Source organism: Coffea arabica, chromosome 10c, assembly GCF_036785885.1.
Source record: "Coffea arabica cultivar ET-39 chromosome 10c, Coffea Arabica ET-39 HiFi, whole genome shotgun sequence".
Taxonomy (NCBI): Eukaryota; Viridiplantae; Streptophyta; class Magnoliopsida; order Gentianales; family Rubiaceae; genus Coffea; species Coffea arabica.
The window spans coordinates 30,361,036-30,374,245 of record NC_092329.1 but is presented as its reverse complement, the minus strand read 5'-3'; the positions used below and the strand labels follow the sequence as shown (position 1 = coordinate 30,374,245).

Genomic DNA, 13,210 nt, shown 5'->3' with positions numbered 1-13,210 from the left:
TATCAGCAGTTTGAAATACACAATGTTGTTTCGCTTCTCATTACAAAATGATGCTATAACAATTAAAAATCCATATAGAGAAAGTTGGAAAGGAAATGCCAATTCAAAACACAAAGGCAATGACCAAAATACAAGTATAAAACCATATACATACAGTGTGCAAAACATAAGCATCCAGGATACTCGAGTCCTCTTGACCTTTAAGATAAAAAGGCTTCTTGTTATGGTGTAATACATCCCGATAGCTGTTGCCTACAGAAATAGTGTGATTGCAAGATTACATGTACAACTTTTAACTGATGAATATAACCCCATTGAACAAGCAAGAGTTTAACATAAAGCAACAACCATCTCAATTCTCTAGAATGTGTCAAAAAGTGATTGACTATCAATTGTTAACGCAAAATAAGCTCAGAGTGACAAAAAAGGGGAAATATGATAGCAAATATAAGCTGAATAATAAGGCTCAATCCCAAACTGCATTTTAAAAAGGACCACTTCATGTTAAATAACTTATATTCTAGTTGCTGATCTTTGATAAGTTAAACAACTATTGCAGAAAGGGGGTCAAGCATGGAAGAAAATCGAAAATAAAGTCCAAAGGCATCTCAGAGAATCACAAGGTTTTCAGTCATTTTATATCATCTACACTGAGAAGCATATGTATATCTTGCTCGTGGTTGACTCTGATTCCCTAGAATAAAATAATGGACAGCTTAGACGTTAAAAGGAATCTCAAAGTTGCCCCTAAACTTTGCCTTTTAAATAGATAAATAAACATTTGGTTTGCAGAAATATACATTCTTTAAAAAAAAAAAAAAAGAATGCACTATGAAGACCATCTAAACATACACGGGGCATTGACACCTTTCCGCCTACCAAAGAAAAAGGGGAAAAGCAAAAGTACTTTTAATATAAAAAATATACACCTGTATGCTTTTAACATTTGTTATGCAATACATGCTCAATAACATGCCAGTTTGTCAACATTAAATCTGTTCATCAATGTTTGATGCAAAATGAAACCCAACTAAAGAATCACATAATTGAACCTGAAGTAATACACAGCAAGCAGCAATTAGATTGAATTTAGAAGCAATACCAATTAAACCAAACAAAGATGACCAAGAAAATTGCGTTATCACCAATTAATTTCTTATGTCTTTTGCTGAGTATTCCAGCATTGTTAAGATATGTCATCCAGGGTAATAAAAAACCTAGCCTTTTCCAATCAACTGCTTGTAAATAACATTACAACCCCTAGACCTAGTCTTTAAAAGTTTCTGATGCAAAGTGCAGAATGAAGTACAACCTGACAAAGCCACTTTTGTTTTTTGAGATATTAATTTGGGACTCTCAAGAAACCAAACTCAACCAGGAAGGGCAACTATAATAAATAATTATGCAAAATGCAATTCTCAAGAAAATTATACAAAAATTAAGCCAACTGAAGGAGTCAAAAAGAATTTTATATTTATGTGGATAAATCCATATTGCCTTCGTTATTATGAAATCTGAACACAATGATTGAAGAACTTAGGAGGAATAGAAACTAATATAGTTAAATTTTCCTTGAATGTTTCTAGAACTAAATCTCGCTAACAAGAATTTCTTCTTCAGAGTAAGTATGATTCATTCTTTCACATGTATCAGACTGCTACTGGTTCATACACAATTTCTGGTGCCAAGTGATAGGGCCAAAGTAAATTCAGTAACAGCACAAAAATAAACTAACAAACAGGATAGACCTAAAGGTTTATAAGCACTTTTAAACATGCCAGGCATGCTATAAGTTGTTCCACACATAAGTTAACACCACAAAATTCCTCTTCCAAGGTGACAGCAAATGCTACAATTTAATTCAACATCACATTGATGAAAACCATCACCACTATTAATCATAAGTAACATAAGAAGTTTGAGTGGCAGAAAGGTGTGGCCAAGTTTGTTAGATCACTTACAGATGGAGAAAAAGAATCTCTGCTCAGATGATTGAAAATCAGTGCCGCCAGATCCTTGGTAGACACCTACCCAATGCTTATACAATCTTGGCTTGAGGCCACACATTTCATTCATGTCAATGTCCTGCATAACCAGTCATCAATTACTTGTCCTGCTACTCTCGGAACTATACTCAAGTCCTTTTAAATAGAGTCTATAAAGGAGATCAAAAAGATCTCAAAAGGCAACAACAGACAAAGTGCAAGGTGCACCAATAAAGACTCCATTAATTTCCCTTTGCTGCAACATCAACGACTTCTAACTAGCGTAACATTTTTACACAGTCCACACAGCACTAGAATGCGGAACCAAATCACAGAAACACATAACAGAAAGGAAGAAAGAAAGTTGTAAATAGAGGAGAAAGCACTCTCCTCCAATATCAAAACAAAAGGCATAGAAGATAGTTTAAATTTCATAAGCTACCTTAAAAAAAAAAAAAAAATTAAACCTATCCAAGATCATCAGATGATACCAAGTGGGTGAAGTTAAATAACAGCAAAATTTAATCTATAAACACCAAGTTGTACATCTTTATCTTTCAATGATTTGTAGAGATAAACATACTAATGCAACAAGAAAAATGAATGAACTCAAAACATTCATGACTCCTAGATAAATAGCGAAATGAGCTCAGGGCTCAAGCATATTGATTGATGATCATATGGTTGTGGAAAAGATAAGGGCAAAATTGGCTTTAAAAAGTCAAGAACTATGATACATTAAAAAAAATGCTCCAAAAGAATAAAAGTAAACGACTACCTTCCCAAAAAATCCTCAGCTAATGCAACATGAACACAGGCAATAAATCATGTATTGAGCTTAGTCATGCCACCATCTAAGAACTAGATCATGAAATACAATGATAGATGATGTTCAGAGATACTCTAAATGACAAGCACTGCCATACCACACTGCAAACAGGACTTAACCTCCAAAATTCTCTCCCAATGCTAACAAACAAAGAGTATTTGGCGCTAAAAGACCAAATAGTAGGATATTACCCTAAAATCTTCCTTATCCACCCACAAAAAACAGGTCATGAATATTAAAAGAGTTGTTTTACTTCAGGAGAAACTGATTTTTTGTATGCTTGTGGGAGGGAGGGTCCAACTGCAGCATCGTATGCCCAAAACTTGAAGTAAATAAACACAATGGGCTATTAGATCCACACAAATCCGCATCAATCAACCACTAGGCTAAAGGAACCAGAATTACAAGACGATAACTATTACAACAGTTAGAGCTCTTTGCATGCAGAAACTCACCATATCAACCAACAGTTATAATTAAAGAGATCTACCTTCAAAAAACAGTCTCCAGTTCCTCTCCACTTGCAATTGGGTGCACGAAGAGCAGGAACTTCCCATTTGTAATTCCATTTCCTCTTGAATAAGTTGTCAACCTCTCCTTGAGATAATTTATATTCCAAGTGACTGCTGAATGTACTACAAGTTCAGAAACCTCAAGTTAGGTATATAGACAGTTCTTGTGTCCCATATATTTTCGGTGGGGGTAGAACATCGTATTAGAATGCAGAACAGTTGTTGCACTGGTTCCAAAAGGAATAGGAAAACATGTTAAAAATGTTAAAGACCATCTACATTGAAAAACATGTAAAAGATCGCCCATGAAATTCTATACTTGTGTTCGATTAATTTCTTAGTCAGGTATAAATTCCTTGCAATCATTCAAACTAGGAAATTACAAGGTTTCTCGTACAGTGCAAAGTTTACAACCAAAAAAAAAAAAATATATATATATATATATATATATATAAGAAAAGTCTCGTTGTAGAAACGCGAATAGGAAAAGCACAACTTCAAAACAAATTTATCACTTTCCTTGGAGATTTAAATTTATAAAACAAAACTGGCATAATGCACAGTAAAGAAGCACCTACATATCATACCCTCTCTCTTTTGCAGTAACTAGTCAAACTAGGTACATGATCATTAAATGAATACGCCATCACAAATTCCATTAAGAAGGGCAACAAAATAAAGATCAATGATCCAAAGGAAGAATAAAAAGAAGTCAATGAGCAAATTTGATAATGACAACAAAAAGACTCCAAAATGCTCGCATTTCAGTGCCATAATGTATCTATCATTTCCTTGGTGGATAAAAATTAGATTATAAACAACCAAAGTTTGTCCTTGCTTTTTTAAAAACATAAGTTGATTTCCTTTTCGCTTTCCACCTTTGTCCTTTTCGCTTTCCACCTTTGTTTGTTTTATAAGAAAAAATGGAATCCCAAAAGCGATAATAGAAAAACCAATGCAATTTATGTCATGTAAGAATACCTTCTGCTGGTAATGGATTCAACATTTGTTCTCGAATCATGTTCTTCGTCTGAGTCAGAGGCACCAATCTCTCCATCATCTGATCCAGAATCTTCACTCTTTTCTGTATAACCTGGCACACCACTTTCTTTGGCACCATTTATCATTTCAATACTTCTAGGAGACTCATCAATACTCCCTAATTCAAAAAAATAAATAAATAAATAAATCAATATTCAACAGTCAGCTACCCAAGCAGCTCACATTACAAAATGACATAACAAGTTGATTGCATCACTACTCTTACCACACCATAAATTATCAACATATCAGCTTTAGGCAAGATTACTAATTTTTTTAGTTGGAAAAATATAAAAGCAACGCCGATAGGGTTGTAGTAATCAATTGAGCAATTAAAGATCATGCCTTCCATAGTTTTTCTTATTGTTTGTATTGTTATGGTTGCTTATTTGAAAAGTTGTGCTTCTGAGGTGACTTCAGACTATAAGCAATTGCTTATAACTTGAAAATTTATCTAATTTTTCAACTGAATATTTTGGTGATAAAAGATATGCCCAAGTAATTAATGATATCTAACCATTCACTTTAACTTGATAACTTCCGATATATGAACAGACTTCGACATGTTGTACAGGAAAAAAGAACAAAAATCCATTTTAACCCATGTGTATCAATAAATAAAAAATACTAATTCCAAGACACAAAAAGTGTTTTATCCCTCCGATGATGCAAAGATGTTTAAATTTTACATCAAGGAAAGATTATTAACTTTTATTTTCCATCTCATCTATGCACCCAAGGCAGTAGGATTAAAGAATACTAGTTGAACTTTTCTCCAAAATTATTATTATGCCCAGTTTTAAATATAACAAGTTTAACACTTTAGCCCCCACAGAATCTGAAACATGACATAATTCCAATCCTTCACATAAGTAAGCTAATGTGAGCATTAATGATCAAAACTCGTGCTCTAAAAAATTTTCAAGCTACAGTAACTAGCGTGCAAGCTCATCACCACATGTTTTCACCTAAATAACATAGTGGACTATGTGCTCAATACATTCTATCCAAATTATCATAGTGCTTGAAACTAATAAACAAGCCGATTAACTGAAAACATGGAACCAAGAAACCCAGTACAATCTATGATGGAGGTAATAATCAACATGTAAACTTACGGATCAACTAGGCAAAGGCTCAGTAAAAGCATTAAAGGATATAACAATAATAATGTGATGCATTGAAGTTTACATTTGATGAGAAAAGAGAATGAAAGACATTATACTTCCTTGTAACCAAATGAAGCAACAAAATACAAATTCTACAACTGATTCATAAAGAGCATATTGTCTACCTTCATTGTCATCTTCAACCTCACTTTCTGATTCATCATCTTCTGTATCACTTTTCCCTTCTTCTCCTCTTTTTCTATTCACAGGAGAAACACTTTTCTTATGTAAGTTTTCACAGACTAAATAAATCGACATCATGAATTGAGTTTCTTCTTCTCTTTTTCTATTCACAGGAGAGACACTTTTCTTATGTAAGTTTTCACAGGACTAAATAAATCAACATCATGAATTCATTCAATGCAACTAGAATAGTAAAAAAATCAGCCAAGTGTCTACAGCAACATGGAGAATTACTTTTGAGAATAACAATGATTGATTTGACTGACCTCCTAACCATGAAAAAAGTTATGCATGAGAAAACTAACACTTCTTATGCAGTGAAACACATCAGTTACACTATCGCGGTGACAAAACTTATTCCAAGAACCATCTGCGTGCCTCATCATGACAAGAACAATTTTCAAGGACTTGTATTTTTTAACTTTCATTTCTCATAATCAACATAAAACAGTTCACCCTACACTAATCACCAGTTTGACTAGATACTTGAAATCAAACTTACTGAAATAATTTCCATCCTCTGTAACTCATTTATGCTTTCCATAATATTTTTCATCTTTGTTAAAGCACAGGCTCTGATTACCAGGAAAACAAAACCATATATCTTCCATAAGCAAAGAAAAAAAGTTCATATACCTTTACAAACAAAATAAATTAAGGATTAGCACCTATTGTTTCAGGGAAAGAGATTAAAGACATCACTACATCTGTTTCTCCACCTCTTTCATCACAATTTTTTTGCCATTACCAATGATCATCAAACAATGTAAAATACTGATTAATGGAGAAGCAATTGATGCTTTTAACATTAACCAAATCCCGAAAAAATGTCATTTGACACTTCAATTCCACAATAACAAAGCAATTATCATTATCTTACAAAAGAAAACTTAACAAACCCCAAAAACACTAGGGGAATATGCTACAGTGCACCTCAATGCCCTAGTTCTTGGGAACCCACCAACCTCCACTCATAGCACTATTTCAAACATGCTCTTATAACATGTATTCCTTTTATCCATAGAGCAAATCAAATTTATTTCCAGAATGACAATTAGCAACCTCAAGCAATGCATTACATATACCAAAACAGCACTTTCTACATTAAATTGCCAATCATCCAAGTTACAGTTTCCAAATGATAGGCTTTCAAAACCAACTAAAGTCCCACAGGTTCAATCAGCAAATTTTAAACGCATGAAACCATCAATATGTAATAATTAACCCGCAAATCAAAATGGGGTATGATAAAAATAAAAACATGTAATACATATAACAAATGATAGACTTTCAAAACCAACGAAAGTCCCACAGGTTCAATCAGCAAATTTTAAACGCATTAAACAATCAATATGTAATAATTAACCAGCAAAATCAAAAGGGGGCATACTACGCAGATAAAAATAAAAACATGTAATACATAACAAACTCTTATAACATGTATTCCTTTACTCGCATAGTACACTGAATTTATTTCCAGACTGGCCATTATAAAACTCAAGCAAACATTCAATGCAATGAAAACAGCACTTTCTACATTGAAAATTCCAATATCATCATCATCAAGACATTATCCAAATGATCGACTATGGTCAATCAGCAAATTTTAAACACATAAAACCATCAAGAAGTAAATAATTCACCATCACAATCAAAAGGGGGTATATTTCACAGATTAAGAAAAAGGGGGACACAGATTTTGTAGCACCAGAGTACTACCTTTGCTTAATAGCATTTGCAATTAATTGACTACTTGATCCCAACCTCTTCAATAAATTGTCATACATTGTTGGCTTTCTGTTAAAAACAATATCCTCTTCTACTTCTTCTTCTTTGGTTTCTAATTCAGCCTCAGAATTTTCATCAGACCAATCCTCTAGAACATTTAAAAAAGACTAAAAAAATCACTAATAACAAAAAAAAAATCCTTAAAAGAAAACTAAAATGTAATACTGCTCACCTGAGTCATTTTCTAGAGGTTGCTTAGGTACAAGTTTTTCTGCTCCAAGATTTAGCTTCAGATTTTTGAACTTCTTAAATGGCTTTGAACTGTTCACTCTCTTCAATCCTATATACGATGCACCTATTAATAAGTATAAACGAACATTACGAAGCAAACTAATGGAAATTTTACCTCTTTTTCTTGCAAATCCTGGTTTTCCCATTGAAACTTGATTCTTCAAGCTTTGTTGGAGCTCTGGCACGTTAATAAGTTAAAGAAGGAAAGAAACCCTAAACAAAATCAAAACCACAAATTAAAAAAAGGGTGTTATACAGAAGATAGAAACAGTATTGAAGACGGATTATCCGATGAAACACTATGCGCCTGGTCATCATCTAGCTCACATATACTTCCGGGCACGGTCATGACCCTAGGAAACCTTCTCCTTTCCTTCTCTCTACCCATTACCGGAATATTCCCGGATGCCAAATCTAAGAGATTAGTATACGATCTTGACAACATTTTTCAAGGTTCTGTTTTATCTCCCCAAAAAAATTCAGAACAAAAGTCGCCAACCTAAACCCCACAACTCAAAATTCTTCCTTTCCCCTCAAACTGATAGTTTTCAATTATCTGCACGGACCCAAGAACACCTTTTTCACATAAAAGAATCAATTCAGAAACAATCTACACTAAATTACAACTAAAAATTCAACAAATGCTGCAGAAAATGAAGAAAGCAAGACATCAAGCCAATTAAAGAGAAACCTGTTTACTGTAATTGAATAAATTAGTGATCTAAGCAAAGCCCAACTGAGGAAAACGTGAACAAGAGAAAGCCCAATTATCAAGAGCCCTAAATTTGCAAAACTCAAATTGAAAAAGGATGAAAGACATCCTGAAATTGAGAAGCGAACTAACCTCTGTTATTAAATCAGGTGACTCTTTTGAATCCTCTCGGGGAGAAAGCATTGATCTTTGGAGGTGTATTGGGGTCAAATTTGGGTCTATTTCAAAGAACTATAGAAAATAATTATGGAATTTGCATGAAATTATATATATATATATATATATATATATATATCTTTATATATCTTTATATCTTTATATTATATATATATTATAAGAAGACGTTTTGGTTTTGGGTTCCTGTTCATTGGGCATTTTTGTCCATAAAATTTCATCTGCTCACTTCAGAGCATTTTTGTCCTTAAAGCCTTTTGGTTGTGGTTGTTCTTTTGGTTAGTGTTCATTGCAATCCATTTGTTCTGTTCAAGAGCTATTGGAACTACTTGTTGCTTGTTGCAAGGCTTAGCCGAATGTCAGTGAAACATTGGCTGTTTTGCAGCATTTACAAGAAGCATTAATGAGATGTGATGTTGATTTCTATCAGCCAACTAATTTTCTCTTGTTTAATTACATTTTCATCCCTCAAAATATTCATTGAATGGACTATATATTTTCAACTCATGTCTAATAGTGTCATTTTACAATAGCTTTTTACTTTTGGTGTGGGAAATTGAAAAATTGTTTCATGTATTTATCTTCCGTTGCTATTTGTATAAGCCCACAACCTTTTGCTTTATCCTACTACCTTCTGCTCCGTTTATGCTTCCTCTGTTCATGATATAAACTGTAAACCATGCCTTCAACTGATGCACCTGCACATTCAATGAATAAGAACATTGTTTGCAAGCGAAAGTTAAGAGAAAAATATGCTTCCTTATCAGTGGAAGAAAAAGAAGCTCGTAGAGCTAAACAAAGAGAAGCTTATCAAAAAAGGAGAGCAAGGAAAGCTGCTGCATCGATATCTTCTATGAATCAACAACAAACTGATGGTATCTAATTCAGTTTTGCCTTTATATTGTGTTTTTGTATGTAGCAGAAAGCAGTCATGCATCTTTTGAAATAAAAGAACAATAACGTAGTGAATAAAGGTGCTTCTCATGCATGCAATACTTAAACTATTTTCTTATGAGAAACCTGCTCACAAGATGCAATACTTAAAGAATTTTCTTATGAGAAACCTGCTCACGAAATAACTAGAATTATTATAAGAACCAACCATCAGTAAGACCAATTACAATCATATTACTAATCTGGATTGTAGCGTACAAAAAATATAATACTAAGTGAGCAGTACTTGAAATGTTAATACAGCTAGCAGAGGTCTTAAAATTTATAACAGTTGATGTAAACATTTGTTTTTGCTAAAAACAAACGTAAAACAGTTAGCTAATAAACATGAGATGTCTTCTTGAATTAAATAGCCGCTATTTTAGTATACATGCTTTCTTCATAAAGCATTCCAAAATTTATTCAACCCTGACGACCTTCGTGATGGCGCAGAAATGTTTTCATTGGATTAATTGCTCAAGAAAGTCATGAATGTATCAGCTGTAATTTAATGCATATAAATATATATCCAGCCATAAACGTGATATAAATGCATATCACCATAAACATTTGTTTTTCCCGCTAAGATTCCATATCATCCAGCCCGTCAATGCCATGCACCTCTTTTTCAATCACTAACTTATGCTTCTAAATTACTTTCTTCATAAATATAGAGGAGAAAAAAGAACTTCTGAAAATTTTCAGTGTTCTCTTTTGTTACCTTAATACTGAATAAAAAAAACTTCTATAAGCAATGTGAATTATGAAAATCTTGTAAATCAGGTATAGAACTTCCAGTTGGGTGTGACGTACAGCAGAAGAATGAGTACAATAGCCAACAGAGTATTGCTGTTAAACAACTTCTGCAACAGAATAGAAACAAAGACACTAATCTGCAACAATTTATTGCTGTCAAAAGTAATTCTCTGTGCAAAACCAATGCTAAATCAAAAGGCAAGCTGAAAAACCATGATTCTGTATTTTCAACATTTGAACAAGGTTTGCCTACACAAATTAATTCTGTATTCTATGTTTACACAAGTAATTATGTATTCTACGTTTACCTTAATTCTGTATCTTTTTTGCCCTTCTAGGTTCTTCATCAAAAAGCCGTCCAGCTATAAATGCAGAAGAATCAACAAACGAAATGTGTCAGGTATAACTTGTTATAATAATATTTATCACTCTATGTTTCATATAACAATTTCTTTGTTTTTATCTGGTAGGTGATCCTCCTATATGCGATAGCTGCTCTAATTTCTTGCATCAAACAGTTGATAATCTTGCAGGTTTAACCCTTTAATACTATTTTTACAAATATTTGCTCAGTGTTGGTTGGTTACTGAATTTGATTTATGTTCTTATGCTTTTTTATTTACCTAATCAGGTATATCAATGACAGTAGAGCCTCAGCCAGTAGAAGCCAATGTTTCTAATGTCATAAAAAATCATCCAAAAGGTATGTATAACTAAAATGTATATGAAAATGTTGCAGAACTTATTACTTCCTGACTAGCGACATTATTGTCCTGTAGGCAAAAGTTCAAGCCAGAGGAGATCAGGTATCCGAGCAAACAAAACTTACATGCAAAATAAAGGTACCATTCCTATTTCTTTATGTTATATCTGTTCATATACAAATAGTTATAGTTCTTTCATATGCATATAACATAGTGATAAAAATGCAGCATCTAAAAATGCAGCTGGTGTAGACGCTCTGAATTTCATTAGCCATAATGCAGACCATCTCCCTGATGTACCAGATTGTAAATATTGTGGAGCGAAAAAATTCTATTTAGAAACAGCAAACTTTTGCTGTTCTGATGGTGAGGTTGTGCTCCATGAAAATAAGCTACCTGATGTATTAATTGAACTTTTTACTGGACAGAGTGAAGAAGCTATATATTTTCGAACCTATGTCAGGACCTATAATAGTATGTTTGCATTTACTTCCTTTGGTGTTCACTATGACAATCTCTTTGCAAGAGGACAAACGGAATCTATACATTCAAGATACAAGGCCAAACCTACCATTTTATCAATGAACTAATACCGCATGGAGGATCAGGAATGTATCTTCAGCTTTATTTCCATGACACAAAACATGAAATTTAGAATCGATTAGCCATATCAGAAAGGCTGACAGAAAATATTGTAGTCAAGCTAATGGAAGTAATGAAAGAAAATCCATATGCTTGCTTCTTTAGGAGTTTGAGAAATGTACCAAACTTGGACTCATATCAGATACTATTATAATCTCACTCCGACAATGACCAGCGAGTGTTTAATAAACCCGCTGTATCTCAAGTTGCGGCTTTATGGGTTGAAGGAGACAACGCTAATCAAGGTTATTCTAGACACATACAGATATATACAAAAGAAGGACACAGCCACCGCATTCAATATTACTATGGCTGCTATGACCCTCTTTAGTATCCACTACTTTTTCCATTTGTAGAAACTGGATGGCATCCAGGTATAGAAAGATCAGGAGGAGGCAATCCAAAAAAACGCAAAAGAAAAACTGCGAAACATTCATGTACAGCTACATTGTCCAGCTTTAAGTCGCCAGAAGAAATGATTAATCTTGAAGAAGAAGGTAAGACATTTATACCATTCATTATATATAATTGTATTCAATTGCAGTCACCTCTTCTTTGACAAATATTCTAAATCTTACAGCTTACAAGACATATGAAAACTCCAAGGAATATGTATCAATGAGAGAGTATTATGCATATAAATTCCAGATGAGAAAAAATATTGGGCCAAATATTTTAAATGCTGGAAGAGCTTTGCAACAATATTCAGTTGACATGTATGTTAAAATAGAGACACAAAGACTAGATTTTTATCGAAGTCGACAACAGCAAATACGTCAAGAGCAGCTACAAGGAATTATGGACAGCGTAATACAGGGACAACAAAATGGATTTCCGATTGGACAGCGAGTAATATTGCCTACATCATTCATTGGAGGTCCTAGAGATATGAAAAAAGGTATCTTGATGCTATGAGTTTGGTTCAGAAATTTGGGAAGCCAGATCTTTTTATAACTATGACTTGCAACCAATCATGGCCTGAGATTAAAGAAAATATGTTACAATCAGATGAAGCACAGAATAGGCCTGATCTTATTGCTCGTGTGTTTCATGCAAAGTTAGAAATTATGAAACAAGAGTTATTCAAAAAGTAAATATTTGGAGAAGTAGCAGCATATACTTATGTTATAGAATTTCAAAAACGTGGTTTACCTCATGCTCACTTTTTGATTATCCTCAAGCCTACTTTCAAATTATATACAACAGAAGATTATGATCGCATAGTTTCTGCAGAAATACCTGATGAAGCACAAAATAAGCATCTTTTTAGAATGGTCAAGAAACATATGATGCATGGGCCATGTGATTGTTGACTGTCTTGTCTCCTTTTGAGTAGTGGTAGTAGCTGTCCACTTTAATTTGTCTCTAGTGGTCAGGAATCTGATTACATTAGTTTGATCGCCAAATTCTTGATTGAATCCAGTCCACCATTTTATTTTGAATTCTCTTACCAATGACATTGGCAGAGGTTTTTCCAGTTCTTGATGAATTTTGAAACTCCAGCAAAATATCCATGGCACTTTGAATTCCATGTGGAATAAAATGGTGGAC

At 33.5% G+C, this 13,210-nt stretch overlaps 1 protein-coding gene across 7 annotated transcripts in view; it reads right to left on the bottom strand.

Moving 5' to 3' along the window:
• Positions 1 to 8,737, bottom strand: part of LOC113715079 (protein NUCLEOLAR FACTOR 1-like) — a 48,829-nt gene extending 40,092 nt beyond the window's left edge. For 4 of the 7 annotated variants that reach the window (XR_011822347.1, XR_011822350.1, XM_072068887.1 and 1 more), the window contains exons 1-9: positions 8,583 to 8,737; positions 7,854 to 7,951; positions 7,680 to 7,787; positions 7,439 to 7,595; positions 5,662 to 5,735; positions 4,308 to 4,485; positions 3,305 to 3,449; positions 1,962 to 2,085; positions 155 to 252 (exon numbers count right to left, since the gene is read on the bottom strand). Coding sequence is in view for 2 of the 7 variants with exons in the window: in XM_072068887.1 (XP_071924988.1) it covers positions 155 to 252; positions 1,962 to 2,085; positions 3,305 to 3,449; positions 4,308 to 4,485; positions 5,662 to 5,735; positions 7,439 to 7,595; positions 7,680 to 7,787; positions 7,854 to 7,884 (915 nt within the window). In the remaining 5 variants the exon portion in view is untranslated. Of the gene's footprint in view, positions 1 to 154; positions 253 to 1,961; positions 2,086 to 3,304; positions 3,450 to 4,307; positions 4,486 to 5,661; positions 5,736 to 7,438; positions 7,596 to 7,679; positions 7,788 to 7,853; positions 7,952 to 8,429; positions 8,475 to 8,582 lie in introns of all 7 variants that reach the window. The other 3 variants (XR_011822348.1, XR_011822349.1, XR_011822351.1) reach the window with 3 other exon arrangements.
• Between the last annotated feature and the right edge of the window lie 4,473 nt (positions 8,738 to 13,210).